Here is a 24,073-nt window from a genome sequence, read left to right as displayed (position 1 = left end):
TCAGCGCAGGCGCAGAGCTTCCCTGTGGGTTCTGTTCTTTAAAATACACTTTAGAGCAATAGTAATGTATTAATCAGGTATATTTACATTATAAAAAATATACAGCATAATTTTGGGAAATTATTTTCCACAACACGAGTGGTGGTGGTGGTTCGATCCCTCATTCTTTAATCGGAGCTGTTGAGGGTCATCCTTGAAGTACAGTATGATTCCAAAGGAGGCGACGATTTCTTGAAAAGCCTCGCACGTTCAATTCTTGATTTTTTTTTTTTTAACCATTGGTTTTCGATGATGAAAGTTTAACTTCTGTATTATTTTACTATTATTAACACTCCTTTCCCTGGAGCTGTATGACTTGTACCGAATTAGCGGCTTATCGAAATAATCATTCTTATATATTAATATTAGTACTGTCATCAAGAGGAAGTGCTAAACCTGCAGGGGACAAAGAACGTCTGGGGAATGGGGGGGGGGTAATCAGGTTTAATCTGAAGACCCCCGTTGAAAGGTCATAATATTGTGGCGTAGCTTAATGGAGACATTTTCAAGGCACACTGCAACATGCCCAATCTGTAGGATAATTTGCTCTATGTATCTTGGAGAATTCCAGCAGATGAAAGTGGATAACAGTAAGAACCTTGACTTGATGCTGAATGACTCTCCAAGGCTATAAGCGCTCTTAAGAGCTTTGGAACCAAGAGAGCGAGCGAGCGAGCGATCTCACGAGGATCTGTAAAGTCTGCCATGTATAATAATGATGTATCGTGGAAACTATTATTTAGTGTTTGTGTAGTCGTATGTTCTTTATTATTGTTTTCGTGGAATTTTCGTGTTAATGAGACAAGTTGGTTGTTATAGTGCGAGTATCGTGAGTCTTATAGCTATCATAACTCGTGTATCGTGTGGCTTAGAGTATATGGTAGTTGACACAATTTGTGTATCGTATCATGAAGCTTTAGAAATGGTTGCCATAATTCGTACATCGCGAGGTTTACAAAGTAGTTGACAATTCTTACATCTTGAGGCTTTAATAATAGTTTTCATAATTCGTGCATTGTACGTTATTTTACGCCACGTTATGCAGACTACAATGTAAGAATCTTTTCTCTGCCCTACCTTTCTTTTTTTTTATAGTTTTAAGACTACAGCCATTCATGAGAAGTTTCTCCAGACAAAGCAAATACCGCCGTCTAGTTAGCCGCTGCTGAAGATGCGTGGCTGATCACATGAAAGCACTCAAGCATTCAGTATGCTATTCATTGTTGTAGTCTCTGAATTCCTTACAGTCACTTGCTCTTGTGATTTAGCAGAGGGGAGGCACTGCCGTCTCATCATCCGAGTGGGAAGAAGAAGCCTCTTAAAAATTCCGTTAGCGGGAGTGTTGGATTTTCCTCTCTGTTTCATTTGCATGAAAAATAAGACACAATTATGCTAGCTTCAGCTTAAGTTCAGTATGAACTTGGGTTTCATAATAGTTCTTATTCTAGTAATGTTTCCTATGTAAGTGGGGAGCCCGTAATGAGAGCTTGTTTACTAAAAAGAAAATTATTTTTGAAGCTGGATTTTTTTTTTAATGTGAGTTGATGTAGTATGGATGTTAAGAAAGAGCAATTTTGATATATATTAAAGGAAATTGGATGTAACGCGTGAAATCGTAATACACTATTGTAAACTTAAAGAATGGGTGAGATTCGAACCCATGTTAGGCCAGTCCTAAAACTAGCAGTGGTGCGTTCACCGGCATGCCGCAATAGTTAGATCTGTGGCCTGTCAGTTTTAGAACTGGCTCGACATGGGTTGGAAACCCACCCGTTCTGTGAGAGATTGGATATCCTAGCACTGGGGGGGGGGGGGGGGAATGGGATAGGCGCCAGAGCGTCTAGCAGTATCTTGATTAGGGATGGGACGATACGAGAATGTTTGGCGAAACCGATACTCAGTTTTAGATAATACCATACCAATACTTTGGCACATCCCTAAGATTCATGTATATATATATATATATATATATATATATATATATATATATATATATATATATATATATATATATATATATATATATATATTATACATATACATACACCTGTGTCCTTTATACTATTATATCAGTTTTATTATTGTGCCTTAGCGTAATTTGTACATATTGTCTTCTTAATTTATTGATTTTTTCTTCATCATTTGGAACGAGAGATACTGGAGGAAGTGTACAATTAACCTTGTGAATGGGCACATTTATATAGAACATTGTCAACATTCGTCGTCCAGGATTATTCACCCACCTTCCAGGAGTAAAGTTTCAAGGAGAAACTGGACCACTGTCTACTAAAAAAAAAAAAGAAGGCCAGATGAACTATTAGGCTATGCAGGCCGTTAGCAGCAACATTCATGTTGACCAGGCAGTCAAAGAAACCGAAATTTCATCAGGCCGGGATTTTTTAATATAATTCAAAACCGGCTACAGGTATGGGTTTATGGTGTATATTTGCTCATATCTGCGTTGCCTCTTGCTGTGGTTCTTGTGGCATAGTTTACCTGGGCGGCCCTCTGGAGTATGGAATGACAAACACCTGCCACCCACCACCACACTGACAAGAGTCATCATCCAGCAACAGCTATGTTCAACATACCTGCCGATTATTGCGTCAGCGGTGTCGTCAGTAGAGTGACAACCCAGTGTCGTAAGCAGTATTGTGAACAAACCCACAAATGGCATCATCGGCATCGTCAGTTGCGCGGCAACACTAATATTATCACCACTCATGAGACCGTTACCACACTGGCTAATCACTCTTTGTTAGCAACATTGCCAATAGTCTAATAACTCGAGATCGTAAGCAGACCGAGCTATCATTAGCAATATTATCCCCAGTCCAATGAATTCGTTATCCGATCGATTGACCGCCCAGTGTTAACGATATCGGCTCTAGTCCGACAGACCGCTAAAATTGACCGACCCATGTCAGCGATTTCGGTACTGGTCCGTGCACTCAGTCGTAATCAGACGAACAATCGATTATTAGTAATATGGCCAGTGAATCCGTTAGCAGACCGATAATCGCCCTCCGTTAGCGATATCAGTACTAGTCCAACAGACAGCTTGACATCAACCTATGACCGCTGTTAGCGATATCAGCATTTACTCGCAAACATTGTGCTTATATTTCAATTTATATGATATAAACACATGGATATACAGTACTACATGTATTTTGTAAATTATTAGAATGTGCTACGTGGATTTAGTAAATTATTAGAATATTTATTATTTAAGCATACATGGTCAGTGGAAAATATGGTAGAAAATTTGTCAATTATATGTAGGTCATTAAGGGCGTTTTTCTCTTGTATACTACTAAGCAAGAATAATACCTAATATAAAAATTAAAATAAATTCTGTGTATATACAATGAACGATATCCAATTCTGGGTATCTATACCACTTGCATTAACATGTTGTACGTGTTTTCTATTATATATTAAAAATAAAATTTTATTTTAAATTCTGTGTATGAGCGGTAAGACTGTAATTGAATACAGATATTTGAGATACTGTATAAGTTATTACGAATGTATGATTCTGTTCAAGTGTTCAGACATCTTACTTGGGGTTTCTAGCACACAAGGTTTTCACAGTTAAAGATTGAACAGGGACACGGATTGAACAGGGACGCGGATTGAACAAGGACACGGATTGAACAAGGACACGGATTGAACAATGACACGGATTAATCAAGAACAGATTGAACAGGGACACGGATTGATACATTAACGCCACTTACTTAACATTTATACACAGTAGATAAAAAAAGACCAAATAAAATTGAATAATGGAAGTTTGATGATAAAATGTATATGCAATACATATGAAGATTTTTATGTATATACATTAGCTATAGACACTAAAATGTATATGCAGTTGATACGATGACTAACCACATGTCCACACAGAAAAGATTGAAAAAGTATAAATAGTGTGTATGTTAGATGCGCACTAAAAATATAAAATTGACAGACTAAACGTATATTACAATATATATATATATATATATATATATATATATATATATATATATATATATATATATATATATATATATATATATATATATATATATATAATGCATATATATAATGTATACAGTAAATACAAAGACTAAAAATGTATTAATGTAAGAAACACTGATATTGACTTAAGCAAGCCAACAATGTTGTATTGTTCTTGTAGTCATCAGTGCATGAACAATAGCCACTGTTTTGTTAAAAAGTATTAGTATTGTGATTTCGAATGTTTAACATTTATATTGATCTTTAATGTACCGGATACCATTGGAGGGGGGGTCTCGAGGGTGGTGAAGGGCTCTTGATCCGTGGAATTGGAGGTACTCTTTCCTTGGATCAAGCCTGATTGCATCTTGTTTTCCAAGCTCTGTATGACCTTTACGGGTTTAGTTCATTCTGATGAATAAAATAACAATATACCTGAAAAAGGCAACTATTGTTTTATTTTTAAAGTTTTGTTTAGTACTTTCAGCCATCGGGATCATAATAACATTGGCCTGGGAGTTTTAAAACTGGCCTGCCATGGGTTCAAACCCTACCCGTTCTGTGATTTGATTAAGGTTTGGTCTCTGATAACTTGATATGGGGAAAAATTGAATAACGTTGTTAATTAATAATGTGCTTAGTGGAGGTTGTTTGGATGTGTTTCTGTGGTTGATGGTTGGAATGCCGCAGAAAGAGTTTTCTCTATGCGTTCTGCATAGAGCATTTTTTTTTCAAGACTTGATGAAACTCTACGTAGAGCGAAACGTAAACGGTAAATTCTTGTTTTGCAACTTTTGTATTTGTCTTCATATTGTGGTTAATGTTGCCACTGGTTGAGGTTAATGTTTTCAGTGGTTATTAAGCTTCAGGTAGTTACGTTATATGAGAGTTTAATTTATGTGTATCCGGTTAATAACCATTATTGGTTCTGCACATCATAGGTCCCACGGCTCGGTCTTTGACCAAATCTTCTAAATTGAAAGGGACAAACCACAGAAATATAATTAGTACAAAAAAAGTTACATGAAAACAAAGGTAAGTGTAAAGAACAAAAAGGCAAAATACTGTGAACAAAATATTGGAACAAATATTTAAGTATCCCGCACATAGGAGAAACTTAAGACGACGTTTCGGTCCGACTTGGATCGAAGTGTATATTGAATTCAAGAAGTTTGTTAGATTTACCTACCATCTTGCATATTCACGAGACGGTAAGGAGAGATCATTAATCCTGCCAGAGTTGAAAATAGGCTGACGCGTTTCACTGTGGCATGGTAGGAAGGTACTAAGTTCATGGATGGTGGCTGTTACCGACCCATTATCTGCCACACTGGATGGTGTGTTCTTCTTCAGGAAACAAACTGTCCCCAGGTGCAGGTCTTCATCAGTTGATGACCGTCCAGCGATTAAATAACCGCTTACGTAACGCAGCTTGGGTTTCCACACCATTTAGTACTAAAAATGACGATGCAGTAGCGGCGTAAGATGGCTGATGGCTACAAAAATAACATTGGGAGGGCAGTATTTGAAATAGCACACTTAGAAAATAAGCGCACTGTGCAATCTTCAAGAAGGAAGGCGGGGGGGGGGGGATGCTTAAAAGCCGGTGAAGGCATCGCGATGCAAGAAACTGGAACTACAGTCCCTTTCCTTGGATCAAACTTGCGGTTTAGCGCTTTCCCATGGAAATAAAAACTGCACTGTGCTAGAGCCTCCCAGACGGGTATATATAATAGACACACTAATGGTCGTATTTAACAAGTAGTTCAGTAGTTATTAAATGTTTACTTGATGAGCTGCGGTTGTTTGCCCATGTCCAGAGTTAAGCTTGTGGTTGTTATGGCTTGTCAAGCAATTTAGTTGTTATTGTATATTTTAACGAGCACATTAGTTAGTGTGATCCTGACTCTATACAGCTTTAGAATGTTAAGTGGTGGCTAGTCATTATTATATATTGTAATAGGCAGTTTAGTGGTTAATGCATATTTTAACAAGCGCTCTAAATACAATTGTTTGGAGTTAGGAGAGTATTTGCGCGTAGATCTGCTGATAAATACAGTGTGTTTGTTGGTGGATGCTAGTTGTATTGTTGGTAAATTGAGGTATGTTCAATAAGACACTGCTGCTACGTTTCGCTCATCAGTTTTGTCAAGCCAATGCAGGCATTACAATGCGTGGACACAGTGGGCATGTGAAGGGAGTCAAGTCAGGTGACTGGAATGCTGGGTTATGAATGACTTGTTAACTATTGATGTCGATGGTAGGGACTTAGCTCCCTTTTGTAAATAGAAGTAACATTAGCCATCTTCCACATATCAGGTACGATACCCATTCAGAGGCGTCGCTCGAGTTGGTGTCACCCGGGGTGGAATCTCTGGTGTCACCCGGGGCAGCATATTTGGTGTCACCCCCATGAAATTCAAGGGCGGGGGGATGGGGGGAGTAGTAAACTCCAGTTATGTCACTACTGCATCACCAGTGACAAATGTTTAGCAATGAGAACGTTTAAGGGCCATAAACTGAACAGGAGAATACTTCTCAACTTAATAAATAATCGTAGTAATATTGAGGAAACATAAACTCAAATATCACTTTGAGTACAGGCAACAGATCCTACATTTATTCATCTTCAGCAATGCAAAAAAACAAAAAAAAACTTGAAAAATAAAGAAAAACATTGCAATATTAGAGAAACACTAGTTCCCGTATGACCCTGAGTACAGGTAACATCTCAGTGAATCTGATCTTACATTTGACCTTGAGTACAGGTAACATCTCAGTGAATGTGATCTTACATTTCCTTGCCTTCAATTATGCAAACATCATCTATCACATCATCAAAATTAATTATTTTACCTATATAGGCTTATTTGTACTTTGTTAATATATAATAGGCTATATAGAAACGAAGGATTTTTCTCTTATGTTGGTGCAGCACTGTTTTGGGCATTAGTGTCACCTTTAGAGGCTCTATGGTGTCACCCCCTAAATGGTGTCACCCGGGGCGGCTTCCCATCCTTACGACGGCCCTGTACCCATTTGAAGTGTTAAATTAAAAATAGTTTGTAGATTACTGTTCCATCTGGTATTCTTTAAGAACCCTTTAGTACAGTTCCTTAGGGCCCCGGTGACTTATTTTGCCTAAATCGATCTATTTGTTTAATGACCATGTCTCTTGTGACTAATATTATACAATTTTCCACATGTCCGTAATAATAATTATACAAGACAACGAAATCCAAGTGATATAGATCGACAGGAAATATTAAGAATCGAGTACATTTTGTTCTCATTATCAGTAAGCTGTCCAGAGTTAGTTTTAAATTAGTCCAACTTTAATCTTTGGTCTGTATACATTGAAGAAATCTTCGGGTGTGTCTTTGATTCCTTTGCAACTTTAATTTCATAGATTCGTTTATCCTTGCATATTACAACATATATATATATATATGTTGTAATATGAACATATTAATTCATATGTTGGCCTTTCTTATGAGCCGGTAAATACTTCTCCCTCAAAAGATGATTTAGCCTATTCATTTGGGATAATATTCATGGTGGCTCGTGGCCTGGTTGGCATAGCTCTCGTTTCACGCGCTGAGTGTCCGGGTTCGATTCCAGGCAAGGATGGAAACGAGCGTGTTTCCTTACACCTGTTGTCCATGTTCATCCATCAGTAAATTGGGTACCTGGGTGTTAGTCGACCGGTATGAGTCTCATCCTGGGACAAAAATTAACCAAATTTGCCCGATTTACTCTACATAACAAGGGGCTTTCTTTAACAAATTTTTGAGGACATTTGTGTTGCACACATCTGAACAAAGCTCAGACCTGTGCAACACAATCCCATCAGAGAGTTTGTCAGTTTGACTGAAATTAAAGTTTTCCAACATTACTACATTTTTTTGCCTTGAAACCTTAACGATTTCATCCCCGAGTACTTCAGGGTCTGAATAACACCTAAGATCAACTTTTTCATGTCAAAGATATTCCACCCATATATTGTGAGTCTGTTGTTGGCCTTTATAGAAGATTTTATGCAGCGATTCAAGCTTTCTCAGACATACATCCCCCCCCCCCCCACAACTTAGACTCCAGAATGTGGCACTCGACTGCCACGTCCCCACTCTTCAAATTAAATCACGTCTCAGTTATTGCAGCAACTTCGGCGTTTCCAGCACCTGCAACTAATCTCAACTCGACTGATTTTGTTTCCATTGGTGCGATTCTTTGTATACTACATGTTAAGAAAAATTTTTCTTCTGTATCTTCTCCCTGTTCATTTTGGTCTTTCCACAATTTTTAATTCTCTTTACATTTTATTTCACTCTCTTGATAGATGTTACTACCAAAATCATTGTACAGAACTACATAATACTACAATCTCTTCCTCTTCCACACACTCAGATCTCTAACTTTTTTTCAGTTTCAAGCCCTTGTATCATCATTGTGTTAATGGTATGCAGTGACAAGTATATGAGTAAGACATGTTTGCAACAGTTGGGTATATAAGTTTAGTCTGCTCAGGCTTCTTCAGTCTAATACAGAGGTGACATTAATACCGGAGATCGCAGAAACAGTGGAAAGGTAATTATTTCAAGGCAGAGGGACTGATCATCTCGCATTTACCTTTTTACTGCTTCTGATGTCTCCCATGCCTAATTCACCTCTGTATTTGACTGAAGAAGCCTGCTAAGCAGGCGAAACATGCCAACCATATATGACTCATCTGCCAAAGCTTCCTCGACTGCGGTAATTAACCTTCCCTACCTAAATACACCCCATCCCAGGCATACATGTCATTCTTTTCATACAAAAGATCGTTGGTTTCAATGCTTATTACTGAAAATTTCTCGCAATACTTATCTAGTTATCAATGCCAGTTAGCCTAAACAGCTATTCCTTGTCAACTCTCCATGGCAAGATGCTACCTATGCAGGTATCCCTTCCTCCACCCTAATTATATCTAGTGCTCTCCTGTACCAGGCAAGCCAGTCCTCCGACATTTACTAACACTGATATACCTAAAGTGCCGAGGCAGATATCAGAGTTCATCCCATTACCAGGTATGTTGTTTCGTAATTTGCTAACATTATCCTCCAGAGTTCGAATCTCCTCCGGTACGGCTGAAAAACATTAGGGACGTGTTTCCATAAGACACCTGCTGTCCCTGTTCACCCATCAGTAAAATGGGTACCTGGGAGTTAGTCGACTAGTGTGGGTCGCATCCTGGGGCAAAACTGACCTAATTTGCTCGAAATGCCCTACATAACAAAGGGTTTTCCATATAGTTGTATGTCATTGATGTCAGCTAGGTCTGTATAGCATGTACATATACTTGTAGTAAATAAAGATACATATAGTATAATCCAGCCCAAGGAAACACCTGTCTCTTCCTATCCTTTATAAAAAGAAAGCCCCGTGGATAGAGTTAATCTAGGGAGGGGGGTGAGAAGCCTACTGTTCGAACATTCTTGCAACTCGCTAGCAGTCTTCCTTCTGTTTTCAGTGCCTTAACCTCAGTCAACTGACACGATGAAGGAATTGGTTATCGCAACGGCTGTTTCTTCGACATTCATCTTCAGCTTTAATCCTTCTTGCTCACCAGTTTCCATTCGTGGCGGCTAGTATGATCTTGCTCCGCGGATGAATCAATCGTCCTGCCCTCTTTAAGAAGTTTTCTTTCCTACCCATCTTCCTCCAGCTTTACCTTCACCTGCAGGTACAGATACTTAAACCTTATAGTAGGCATCCTAAACCCTTGAATTGCACTAGTACTGAGAATCCACTGTCTTCACAGGACACAGGTCAGCTCACTACTGAACGTTGGGTCAAGTTCACTATTCATACAGTTCAGCTCACTATTGTAAATTTATTAATAATCATGTGTAATGAGAGCTTAGGAATGGTTCGGAGGAGGACGGGGGGGGGGCTGTATATTAACTTAATTATTGATTATAATGGAACCATCAAGTAATTTAGTAATTGTCATTTGTGGCTTACACCAGCTGCTGAGAGGTGTTGTTATTGTGTCCTTTGAGTTGTTCCATAAGCCTAACTACATGGTTGTTGTGTGTTTTGAGTTTTGTAAGCCTACCCTACGTGGTTGTTACTGAGTAATTGAGCCTCTTTCTATATGACCCATACGAATTTAACGCTTGATTTGCAAAATAATAAGCAAGCATCTTTACGTCGTTAAGCGTGGTAACAGCCAGTCAGTCGTCTCAGCCACACGTTCTCAGGGTGAACGGCAACTTTTGCACTCTGACAGGATTTCTGGTCTTTGGCTCACGAACGCCAAAGATGGCAGGTAAATCATACAAACTTCCACTTAGACCAATTTTACACTCATCGTTACTTTTCTTTGCGATTCTTAATAGTTCTTAGTCATGTAATATTTTTTTTTAAAATAGGATCCTGGATGAAATGGCTAATTTCCGATACGTATGGAAATACTTGACACATAAGCAGAACACGCCTTTATTAGAACAGTACGCAAATAACCCGCACATGGGAGAGAGAAGCTTACGACGACGTTTCGGTCCGACTTGGACCATTTCGTAAGCTGCTTCTCTCCTATGTGCGGTTTATCCTGGTTCGAGACCGGGCCGCGGAGGCCATGATCTCCAGAACCATCACTAGATAACTCCTGCTGCTAAAATACTCCTTGGTGGGTTCATTTTTTTTTTTTGTGACTTGGTTATCCGGTAATTACAACTGGCAGATGACATATGATTGTTTATCAGCGGAGAGGTTTGAGTGATGGAGTGTGGCCAGAGGTATGTGACACGGTAATTGAACGTGGGTGTTTGTGTACTGGTTAATCTCTCTCGTTACTTCATTGCTGCCTCGTTTACCCTTCATAAACTACCTGATTTACTGCTCACTCTTGATCACGCGATTATCAACCTTATTTTTCTGTCATTGTTTTGATTTTTTTTTGGTAGCTTTGTTTTTTTTGTAATTTGATTTTTTGTGTAAATTAACATATTTTTCATTTATCTTTTGAGTTTTCGTTTGTAATTTGAGAAGGGCTGGTCTGGTCCAGCAAGTAACTCTAGTTTAGCAACTGGGGAAAGTTACTGGAGCAGTAGCTTCATGCTAGTTAGTGTGGGGTGCCACATGTGACTGGCACTGTGGGGTGTCACGTGTGACTGGCACTGTGGGGTGTCACGTGTGACTGGCACTGTGGGGTGTCACGTGTGACTGGCACTGTGGGGTGTCACGTGTGACTGGCACTGTGGGGTGTCACGTGTGACTGGCACTGTGGGGTGTCACGTGTGACTGGCACTGTGGGGTGTCACGTGTGACTGGCACTGTGGGGTGTCACGTGTGACTGGCACTGTGGGGTGTCACGTGTGACTGGCACTGTGGGGTGTCACGTGTGACTGGCACTGTGGGGTGTCACGTGTGACTGGCACTGTGGGGTGTCACGTGTGACTGGCACTGTGGGGTGTCACGTGTGACTGGCACTGTGGGGTGTCACGTGTGACTGGCACTGTGGGGTGTCACGTGTGACTGGCACTGTGGGGTGTCACGTGTGACTGGCACTGTGGGGTGTCACGTGATTGGCACTGTGGGGTGTCACGTGTGACTGATGGTGTGGGGTGTCACGTGTGACTGATGGTGTGGGGTGTCACGTGTGACTGACAATGTGGGGTGTCACGTGTGACTGACAATGTGGGGTGTCACGTGTGACTGATGGTGTGGGGGTGTCATGTGATTGACGGTGTGGAGTGTCACATGTGAATGACGATAGGGGGTGCCACATGTGACTGACGGTGTGGGGTACCACATGTGACTGACGGTGTGGGGTGTCATGTGTGACGGTGTAGAGTGTCACATGTGACTGGCGATGTGGGGTGTCACATGTGACTGGCGATGTGGGGTGTCACGTGTGACTGGCGATGTGGGGTGTCACGTGTGACTGGCAGTGTGGGGTGTCACGTGTGACTGGCAGTGTGGGGTGTCACGTGTGACTGGCAGTGTGGGGTGTCACGTGTGACTGGCAGTGTGGGGTGTCACGTGTGACTGGCAGTGTGGGGTGTCACGTGTGACTGGCAGTGTGGGGTGTCACGTGTGACTGGCAGTGTGGGGTGTCACGTGTGACTGGCAGTGTGGGGTGTCACGTGTGACTGGCAGTGTGGGGTGTCACGTGTGACTGGCAGTGTGGGGTGTCACGTGTGACTGGCAGTGTGGGGTGTCACGTGTGACTGGCAGTGTGGGGTGTCACGTGTGACTGGCAGTGTGGGGTGTCACGTGTGACTGGCAGTGTGGGGTGTCACGTGTGACTGGCAGTGTGGGGTGTCACGTGTGACTGGCAGTGTGGGGTGTCACGTGTGACTGGCAGTGTGGGGTGTCACGTGTGACTGGCAGTGTGGGGTGTCACGTGTGACTGGCAGTGTGGGGTGTCACGTGTGACCGGCAGTGTGGAGTGTCGCGTGTGACTGACGGTGTGGGTGTCACATGTGATGACGCTCAGCTGTTGCCATTATTTACAAGATTATATTTCCACTACTCATCACTGCTTTCATCTTCTAATATCAAAATTTATTTAAAATATAACGTGAAAAAGTCTCTCTCCCCGAGAGAAAGAGAACTTCAATATTGCTTTTTATTGACACTATAAACTGAGCCGTTAATAAGAGTAGTTTAGTCCCCAGTTATCCGCAACTCGAGTCGTTAAGTCAGAGGAATATTTTAAACCCGGTAATCTGGTGGTGCATCTTCCCGGTGAATATTTGTGTATATAAATGAAGTTAGGTGTGGGAGGGGTCACGCGCGCCGGTGTGTGGCCGTGTGTGTTGACCTGTCTTAGAGATTACGTACACCCTGATCACGTCTTAACAACCTTCAAAACACCGCTCCTCGAGGGTGGCTAGCTGGAGGCACCCGCCCTTGGTAAAGTTCTTCATAAAGCTCTACACAGAGCGACACGTGACTTCATAAAGCTTTGCACAGAGTGAAACATGACTTGATTAAGCTCTGCTAAGAGCACAACATTGTCACAATGGAAACGCATTCTGTAATAATAATATCTTTATTTACTTCAGGTACATGTACAAGGTATACAGTCCTAGCTGACATCAGTGACATACTACTATATAGAAAGCCACTTGTTATACTGAGCATTTCGGGCAAATTAGGTCATTGTCCCAGGACGCGACCCACACCAGTCGACTAACACCCAGGTACCCATTTTACTGCTGCGGAACATAGACAACAGGAGTAAAGAAACACGCCCAATGTTTCTACCCTCGCTGGGAATCGAACCGAGGCCCTCGCCGTGTGAAGCGAGAGCTTTAGCCACCAGAGCCTTCTATCATCACTTTACCGTTTTCTTGCGTAAATAGCAACGCCAGTTTTTTAACGTTCTTTGCAAACTTAATAGTATGATTTTATTTATTTAGAACAAAATTAGGGTGGGTTAAGTTAAGTTACTTTTTTTAGGTTAACTTACATATACAGAAGCGTATATCTAGCCACTAATTAACAAATTAAATAACTCCCTAGCTACTGTTGAGAACCCGATGTGTGAGCAGCACTAAGGAACGTTCACATGTGCGCGCATGTTACCTGTGGTGAGAGAGAATGGGCTTGTGGTCATCCCGCCTTTGTACTCAGCGGCAAACTTCCCTGATACCAACATTAGTTTTCGTACCTAGGCAAAAGACACCGTCTGCTCTAAACATGCTATGGTCAGCCCACTGCAAGTGATTAACGCATTCGTTTACCGACGTTTCAATTTCTTTGTTTACACAGCCGCTGTTATAATGAGACAACGTCTTCCCTGCTTACGTTGGGATAGGTTACTTTAGCATAAATTAACATAATTAACCAAGCCTAACCTAACAAAAACTGCATAAACGAGGAGGATGTTCTCCTGGGGTAACACAGGCTCGGTAAATATACACCATACACTGTTGTCTGTAAAAACGCTGCAAAACAAACATTCGGATGAGGATGAGATGAAAATGTATGAAAGATCATGTATGACCTAAGAGTCCTCCTGACCCTCCCCCCCCCACACACATAGAGGACATTACTCGGAAGGGCCAGGGGTAATATGATAACGTACAAAATACTGAGAGGAATTGATATCGTGGCTAGGGACAGATTGTTTGAGAGATTGGAAACAGCACGAGAGCACAGCTGGAAGTTGATAACACAGATGAGTGACAGGGATGTTAGGAAGTATTTCTTCAGTCTTTAAGTAGTCAGGAAGTGGAACGACCTGGACAGAGGCGTGGAAGAGGCAGGATCCATACATAGCTTTAAGAAGAGGTACGGTAGGGCTCTCGAAGCTAGGAGAGAATGAACCCAGTAACAGCCAGCGAAGAGGAGGGGCCAGGAACAGAGACTCGACTCCTGTAACCACAAATAGGCGAGTACACACAGGTATGTGTGTGTGTCTGTATATAGCTGAAGGTGTATATATCAAACCATTCACAAAGGGGTAATAAGAAAGTTATAGCCTTTTCAGATTTCAACTATGAAGAAATAAATTCGGCAGTTTGTGAGGCTGGAACTGTAAACAAATGGTCAACCGAGTTCCTTAACGTGGATATTTTTTTATACATCAGCATATATATATAAATGATATGACACGAAGGAGAGATGGTAACAGTTTCTATACTTGACCTGGTATTTATTCCAAACGAAGAAATTTTCAACAGAAACTATGTTAACCCACTTGAAACAGATGTTCTTGTTTGAATTAATATATGCTGTTTAATATGACTATAGTTAAGAAAAAATGACACGTACTAGAACGAATGGACTATAAGAAACAGCAATGCTTGATGAGGGGGGTTAGGGTGGGTGGGGGTTAGGGGTGAAGGGATGAGGGGTGGATGAGGCTGAAAGAGGGTGAGAAGAGTATCGGGGTGTAAGATGTGTTAAGATAATGTTTCAGAGAATGTGTATAGCATATAATTTGACAAGGGACAGATATAAATAATGTATACAGAGAGTTCTACAGTGTTTATGAAACTGGTATTTAGCAGTTTATTTCACAAATGGATAAAAGAAGAAATGTAAAGAGTAGTTCAATGAGAGGTTTTGAAGAACTTTGAAAAATATAAAAAAAAGGACATGGAAACAGTATAGGAAGCGAACCAATGTAGATAAGTATCAGAGACTTATAAAAAAAAAGCCAGAAATGAATACATACTGGTAAGAAGGGAGGAAGAAAGGAACTTTGAAAAGCAAAGAGGCAAAAGCAAATTGGTATCATTTTTTTTAAGCATGTTTAGAATTAAACTAAATGTTGAAGATATAGAACACAAAGAATTATGGATGGCAACACAAGTCACTGATGATGAGGAAGAAATGTACCAGATATTAAACAAGATTCAGAATGTGGAAGATGGCACACGTTCTGCCGATATTTCAAAGAAGATAACAATAGGCCAGTAAAATTGTGTCGATGTAAAAATATTGAAATATATATATATATATATATATATATATATATATATATATATATATATATATATATATATATATATATATATATATATATATATATATTATATATATATAGAAGAGTAAAACACTTGGAGAAGAACAACCTACTGACGAGTAAACTATTAAACTATTATGATAGTCAGAGAAACTGTTTAGTCACAAAAATTGTTTACTAACGAGAGGGATGGGCAGATTATATTTATCTAGATTTTCAGAGTTTTAAAATCCATTTCTGCCATGAGATAATACTTTGGAAACTTCAAAACGTAGGGGAAACAAAAGGTAACTTATTACACTGTATGAGAGAATTTTTGTTTGAGAGAAAAATACGAACAGTTAGAAGAGGAGATGTCATCTTAGGGAGATGTCATTGTAGGGAGATGTCACAAGTGGGGTCCCCCAAGCGTCTATACTCGCCCCAGCAGTGTTTTTAATTTATATAAATAATTTACCAGAAGGAATATATGAATATTTTTGCAGATGGAAAAATATATACAGTAAATAATAAAAATATAAATCTCCTCAAGAATGAGGTAAATAGTGATAGAAAGTTGAATTTAATGTAAATAAATGCCATGTAATAAAAATGGGAGAGAATGAACTCAATCTTCATAAAGAATACAAACTTTGATGAAATGTTGAGTGACAATAATAAGTTCTAGATCCATTTCTTTAGCAAAAAAAAAAAAAAAAAAAATCACCGGAAAATCATATAAATTAATTTTCGGAAAAATCGCATGCCACTATAGTGAAATATAAAATAATTTTTAAATATGTGGATAAAGAAAAAAAAACTGTTGATAACAGAACATTAGATGAATATTGGAATACGCAGCGGCGGTGGTGTGGTGCCCACACTTTACACACTGTGGGTAAATCAACACTTGGGCATCTATTGTGGAAACATTTCGGGATACAGTGCCTTCATCAGTCCAGTGCAAAGAAGAATGGTGAAGATCAGGAGGAGTTTGAAGTAATCAGACTAATTTCATCGACGCCAGGCTGAGGGACTCATTACCTCAAACTCCTGATCTTCACCATTCTTCTTTGTATTAAACTGATGAAGCCACTGTGTGGAGAAATGTTTCAACAAAGATACCAAATTTCTGCACATGTCTAATTTATCAACCTGTCGGTTCTTTGAACTCTTTGCCTACACACAGTATATTAGTTATGAAAGGCTGGAAGCACTGAAGACGGCCACGCTGGTTGATAAGAGAGAGGTGACATGATAACCACATACAAGGTCATAAAACGACATGAAAGACTAGATAAAAGAAGATTTTTTCGAACTAGCGTCAGGGGAAAAACACAAGGTCCTAGTTGAAAAATAAGGCGAAGGTGGAAAGGAAACTAAGAAATTTTTCTTCAGAGAGTTGTAGATCAACGGAGTGAATTACTATAGGATGCAATAAAGGCTTCAACCATTTGAATTTTAAAACAATAATGTGGTCAGTCGGGCTGTAGCGCATACGTCGGATTGCGGGCGGCGGTTACCAACAACCAGATCGATTAGGCCAGCAACCGTCTGGGACCGGGCCACCCGGGCGGTGACCCCCTAGCCAGCGACTACAGGTAAGAAAATTACCGAAGGCGGAACATCATGAGCGTAGTTCTGCTCCCGTAGCTACAAAATAGGTGTCAGAAATGTAAATACAGTGAACGAGAGCCCGCCACACACTGCCGCATTATTATACGCATGTTAGAGGTGCGCATGCATGAGTTACCATGTTGTGCTTTTCCAGGGAAGTGTATGTATGCCGGTGAAGGACTCTTGAGCTAGAGCAATAGAGCTGTTTTCACTTTTGGAACAAACCTGACTTTCTACAATTTCCCCAGGCGCTGTGTGGCCCCTTGCGTGTTTATTTGCCACGGGATTTTAATAAGTCGCAACCAACTGTTGCCTAGAGAATATCCAATATACGTATAAACCTAAGGTCGGTACTTCAGTTGCTTGGCGAAGTTGGTGATAATATACAGTCACCAGTGTATAATATTAAGCATGTTTTGTAATGGATTTTTTTTTTTTTTTTTTGAGGGAGGGGGGATTTTTAAGAAAAAGCATTGTTTTTGTATTGTAGGTTGTTACATTAAGTTAGAATTGGTTTGGTTGGTTTTTAACCCACCCCAACGTAACCCAACCCAACCCAATCTAATAAACAAATAACCCGCACATAGGAGTGGGAAGCTTACAACGACGTTTCAGTCCGACTTGGACCATTTACAAAGTCCCACTAATTAGCACAACGTAACTAAATCTAAACAATATAACCTGATAAATAATTATGGTTCAGTCAGTCAGCCATTCCGCCATGTTGAAAACACTCGTCTCGTTCACAGGCTCTGCGAATCACGTCGTAAAAGGTAAATTCACGTGATTTACACGTGGTAATCATTAATATGGCATACGTTGTTTTTAAAAAGAATATTACAGGAACGACGTGAGGTGAACGCTAGCGCTGACTGGTCGGGCGCATGATAAACCACGTACAATCTTCCTCGGGTTAAAAAATAATAAAAAGGGGCGTATTTTTGTATTTCTTTCAAAGATAAAATAATCCTCTTATTTTTAAGAAACTTTTTAAACATTTGAATTTTTTTCCCTAAATTTTTAAGACTTGCATAGTTTGTGTGGCTAACATCTCCTAAAATAAGAACGTGCTTAAAATATTTGTGCCTGGTTTTGGATATGTTGCTTCTATGATAACTGAATGACTGAGCTTCGTAAAGCGGTTGAAGTAAATGTTGACCAAATTTAATATGTAATTTTTTGCTCATAGGTGTTCGAGGGATCGATTTAGCAGCGTGACGACAGTTGATGTTTCTTCCTCTTCCCCTACAGATGGACGGTGGTGGGGGGTTCGTGAGGGCTGGCCTGCTGGGGCTGACGCAGGGGGTGTCCCTACACGACCCATTACGTCTACACCACGCCCTACACACGCAGGTACCCTCAACCTCAACCCTTGCCTTTTTCATACTCTAGTACAGCCTAGTGAGCGTGGTCCCCTAGTCTTAAATATGTCACTACAACTTCCTGAGGTTAGTCCCTAACCTTAAATGCTTCAGTATTACCCTTGAGTAGTTTAGTAGAACCTGAGGCTAGACCCTGACTTAAATAGTCCAATAGAGCCTCTTGGGAGTAGGCTCTTAACTTAAATAGACCAGTAGAACCTCCTGGTGCTAGTCCCTAGCTTTAAATCCTCCATTAGAACCTCCTGAGCCTTTAATACTCCAGTATAATAAACACCACAACACCGTGGCTGCAACAGTTCACAAGTAACTTACACAATGAAACCGAGCGACGTTTTGATCCTCACCGTACAGTTATCCCTGGTGACTTGAGAGACGGGCTCAGACATAGTCCAGTTAGCATATTGAATTGGTTATGTTGCGAGTTATTAGTTATTATTATTAGTACTCTACATCATCCCGCTGATTTAATGTTCACTTAAAATAAGTGTTCTGATTTTACATTTGTAGCTGAAATAATAATGATATTTTTAAGTGAAATATTTCTGTTATTTGTAACTGATATTATTATTATTTTTAGCTGATATAATGAAATATTTAACTGAGATCATCATATTTCTAGTTTAAATAATGTTTCTAGCTAAAGTAATATTTGTAATATTTGTCACTGAAATAATATTATTTTATTATTATTTGTGGCTGAAGTAATATTAGCAATTTGTTATTAATTCTATTAGCGTATTTATTCTTGATAGAAATAACTCATATGAGATCTAATAGTTTCTTAATGGCAGGAGAGCTAGCTAGCTGGCCAGCTGTGATGAGCGGATTGAGGATCGAGCCTTTCTGTGCTGAATGACTCCCACACGGGTTTACCCTATCATAAATGAATATAATTATTTATTATTAATATTTTTTCATTATTAATGGGGAGCGCTAATTCCGCAGGGGTCACAGAGAGCTCCTTGGTAAGGTATAACTTGCGAGTTATTTCGTAGAGGGATTGTTAAAGGTTCGATTCTCAGTCTGCTGTCACTAGAAGCACATGCATGATAATGATAATGAAAGTGTGTTGTGCCCCTGACAGGCGAGTGAGAGCGTCAAGGATGGCAGCAGTGCTACGTCCCTACTGCGTCCCCTCACTGACTACCCTCACCTGCCCCTCCTTCCCTTCACCGCCCCTCCCTTCCTCCACCCACACCTTGACCCCCGGCTCCCCTTCTCACCCTCCGCCTTCCACCCGCTCCATTCCCACGCCCACGAAGCCCACGCCCGCGCCCACGACGCCCACAACAAGCTGCCCCCGCCGCCCACGGCCAGCCTTTCCGGGTCAGCCTTCTCCCCGCTGCCGGCCAAGACTGCCAAGATGGAGGACGGAGGTTGTTCCAGCTCCGCCATCCCCTGCTCTTCCTCTGGACTCTTCTCCCCCGCCCTCCTGGCCTCCCTCGATCCCCGCACCGCCTTCCTGACGGGTGGCGGGGGCGGGGGCGGTGGCGGGGGCGGCAGCATGGGGGTGTTGGAGGAGAGGCGGGACTCGCCGTCTCCCCGCGGATCACACGGGTCACGGGAGTCCCCAGGTCACGCCCGGGACACCGACACTCCTAACTCCAACAGTGACGAACCCAAAGGTGAGTACATAGCACTGTACTCTCAAGGTGAGTACATAGCACTGTAACCACTCTTAATGTACTCCCACAAGGTGAGTACATAGCACTGTAACCCCTTTTATTGTACTCCCTAAAGGTGAGTACATAGCACTGTAACCTCTTTGTACTCTCTAAAGGTGAGTACATAGCACTGTAACCTCTTTGTACTCTCTCAAGGTGAGTACATAGCACTGTAGCCTCTCTTACTGTACTCCTGAAGGAAGGTTCCTTGATACTGTTCAGGGCCTCTTGATCTAAGGAAGTGGATCTGTGCTTCAGCTTCTCAAATCACGCCTGGATGCTTCCATTACCCCAGGCGCTGCGGGACCTTTGCAGGTTTACCACTTCCTACGAACGTAATAAAAATGTCTTATTCACCATCTTGTCTGTGTGTGTGTGTGTATGTATGCATGTATGCATGTATGTATGTATGTATGTATGTATGTATGTATGTATGTATGTATGTATATATGTATATATGTATATATGTATATATATATATATATATATATATATATATATATATATATATATATATATATATATATATATATATATATATATATATAAAATATCGTTTCCAACTCCTCCCTGGGCACCCCACTCGACCCACAAGTCATTCGGATTGGTGTTACTCTTCGCCTAACTGCCCCCGTACTCGCTGAACATAGATGTATTTGCGGCATGGCGTCGGCTGATCAGTTTGGACTTCATGGTCTCGTGTGTCATACATCAGAAGGGAAGTATGTTAGACAGGAGGGCAACGCCATCATAATGAGAAGTTTCGCCACAGCCCGTTGCCCAGCTCAACGGGAACCCGAAGTATGGAGGTCTGACGAAAGTCAAAAACGTCCAGATGGAGCCACTATGCTATCCTGGAAGAATAGTAATCAGATTGCCTGGGGCTATACCTGTGCTACCACGCTGGCGGACACCTACTTGTCATACTCTGAAGTTGAAGGGGGTGGCGCCGCCAGTTACAGGGAGACCTAGAAGATCCGCAAATATGACGGCCTTCCCAGTTGCTATAACTTCATCCCAGTAGGGTCGGAGACCCTAGGAGCATGGAACAAGTGTGCTCTGAAGTTCCTCAAAGAGCTGGGAGAAAAACTCATCACACAAACCAAGGATCACAGAGCGGCCAGCTTCCTATTTCCGAGACTCAGTGTCGCGATCCAGAGGGGAAATGCCTGCAACATTCTGGGCATGCGGCCGACTGCAAGGGAGCTGGATGAAGTATTTGAGATGTAGGCTCTGATATGTCTTGTATGTTCTACTTCCTGTTGTATTTTTGTTAATGTATTTTGTGTTTAAACAAAGTTTACATAGAATATAAAATGTAGGGGGTGGTAGAAGAAAATATTCAAACAGCTCCGGGAAGTCTCGAGTTTTCCCTGAAGTAAGTTTATTTTCTCTTAGGATGAGGGTCCCCAGTCCAGTTTCAGAGTTGGTACCTCTCTCTCTCTCTCTCTCTCTCTCTATATATATATATATATATATATATATATATATATATATATATATATATATATATATATATATATATACTATAATATTTTGTCTTCCATAGTATGAAAATAAATCTTAGACTGATCTAAACCTGACTTTAAACAAAATCTGTCACAAAGTTTCAGTGTTCCTACTGCAATTGTGTAATAAAGTTGGTAGAATTACCGACAATATGTAAAGTAAAACGACACAAGTGCAACTAATGTGACATTTATTGTGGCAACGTTTCGGTCTCCAGGAGCTTTATCAAGCCGTAATGGCTTGATAAAGCTCCTGGAGAGCGAAACGTTGCCACAATAAATGCCACATTAGTTGCACTTGTGTCCTTTTACTTTACTGCAATTGTGTTTTGCTAAGGCGTCCAAAGTTAGTGGACGGATGCACGAGCAGGCAGGCAGCAGACGGATGTATAAGTAGACGGAGTAAGACGGGAAGGGGAGGAGGGTGTGGATGCAGGTGGGCAGATGAGCGACCAGACAGACAGATGGACTGACGGACGGACAGACGCGGACGGACAAAGCGGAGGGTGGAAGGTTGAAGGGGGCACCTTCAGTGCCTCAACAATGGCACCAGTGACCAGCGTCCTCTCGCTCCTCGCACACAATGACACCTCCATTTCTGATCACACCAAGAGTCATATTTAATCAAATCTCTCTGGAATATCCATATTGTGGCTTCCATGGGTGTTGCTGCTGGCCGCCCCTGTGGCTCTGAGGAAGCTGTGTGGATGGTGCAGGATCCCTGGAGGTGTAGGTCCCCCCGGAGTTGTGGTGGGGGTGTAGGACCCCCGTAGATGTGTGTTGGAGGGGAGCGACCCCCGGAGCTGTGTAGGGAGACACATTGCTTGTATTAAATGATTATCTGGGTGTGTGAGCACACATGATATATTCACCTGATCACTGTGACAACTTAATCGAGCCATTATTTTGGCACCATTGATCCTGGGACAGCGATGGCCCACGCTGGTGCAACCATTTATTGTGTGTGTATACTCGCACAGTTTCACTCGCCGAGTTGTGTTTGTGGGGGATTGAGACACTTCTCCTGGCCCCGCCTCCTGGATTACTTTGACCGACGTCACTTATTGTCTTCATCTTCCACATGTGTCCTCTTGATCCTGGTTTATAAATTCAGGCCCTCTCCCCCGTATCAATTCCTCCCTTAAGATTTTGTATGTCATGATCATGTCTTCCCTCATCCTTCTCATCAAGAGCAGTAACCGTCACCTATAAACTCTTGAAAGTTCCTTCTTATACAGAACACTTCAGGAAGTTTTTAAATTAACTTTCAGCTACTGAACAATTATTTAATTAGGTTAGTGTACTAGAATGCTATAGTCCTCACCCCCAGGTGATCAACCCCAAGGTTGATGGACTGATTACATCTTTATTTAATTTCTGCTGCTCCTTTTGTATTTAACTAAAGAAGCCTGCTGTGTAGGCGAAACGTTTCATCAATAAAGATACCCAACTGTCTTAATATTCAACTTGTCAGTGTTTTATGCCATTATCAACAACTTAAGCAGTGTTTAAGTCAGGGTGAGCACTTCCTTCTTAACTGCATTTCTACAGCAGGTGACTGAAGGGTCACTTTTCACATCTTCTGAAAAGGAGTTTCAAATTTTAGGGCCCTTTATTTGCATGGAGTTTCTATATAAGCTGGGTCATAGACGTGGTATATCAAAGAGATGTAAAACGCTGGGTTGAAGTTAGTTTGAAGTGTCCTGTATATATAAAACACACAGTAGTGTGTGTTTATATGTTATATGTTGTGTAAATTAAGACTTGAATTGTGGGGGGTTTGTGTTGTCTGGAACCTGACTGCGTGTTTATTATAACAGCTGATTGTTGAGTAACAACTGATTGTTGAGTAACAGCTGATTGTTGTAGGTCATAGCTGTAGTATATCCCCAAGCTCAGATAAGTAAGTAGGGAGTAGTGCAGTAGAAGTGGTAGTATTTGTGAAACATCGTATTTTTAATAGAATGCCCACAGGTTTTTATTGTTTTTAGATATTTGATTGATGTGATTATTGAATTTCAGGTGCAGCCAAGGAATATATTTAGAACTTTTCTTCTCTTGACTTTCTAAGTGTGGATTACTTATTTTTATGTTGAAATGAGTGTGTCTAACTTTATTTCTGAACGTGACGAAGGTGTTGTCAGTATTAGGTGTAGAGAGAAGTCTTGACGAGCTCCTCCTTGACTCTTGTTGAAGACAGTCGGATCTGATTGCGATATACATTTTTTTTCGCTTTGTACTGGCTTAGTTGCCAACCTCCGCATTTTTTTTTTGGAGGGGGGGGAAGGGGAAGGGGTGTCTTCGCATGCTTCACCAGGTGTGGGTACCATGCTGGGGCCTTGGACTCGATGAATGGCCTAACAGTGGCACATAGGACTCAGTTCCCTCTGATAGGTCATTCAGGTATATAGG

General features: G+C 41.1%; 1 protein-coding gene across 1 annotated transcript in view; it reads left to right on the top strand.

Annotated features, from left to right (window-relative positions):
• The window catches only part of LOC128685712 (uncharacterized), a 328,233-nt gene that overhangs the window by 10,537 nt on the left and 293,623 nt on the right, over window positions 1–24,073 (top strand). The window contains exons 2-3 of the mRNA XM_070086000.1: window positions 18,359–18,460; window positions 19,574–20,114. Coding sequence (XP_069942101.1) covers window positions 18,359–18,460; window positions 19,574–20,114 — 643 coding nt within the window. The remainder of the gene's footprint in view (window positions 1–18,358; window positions 18,461–19,573; window positions 20,115–24,073) is intronic.

The sequence above is a fragment of the Cherax quadricarinatus genome, chromosome 1, assembly GCF_038502225.1.
Source record: "Cherax quadricarinatus isolate ZL_2023a chromosome 1, ASM3850222v1, whole genome shotgun sequence".
NCBI lineage: Eukaryota > Metazoa > Arthropoda > Malacostraca > Decapoda > Parastacidae > Cherax > Cherax quadricarinatus.
The sequence above is the reverse complement of the archived record's forward strand: the minus strand, read 5'-3'. Positions and strand labels throughout refer to the sequence as shown.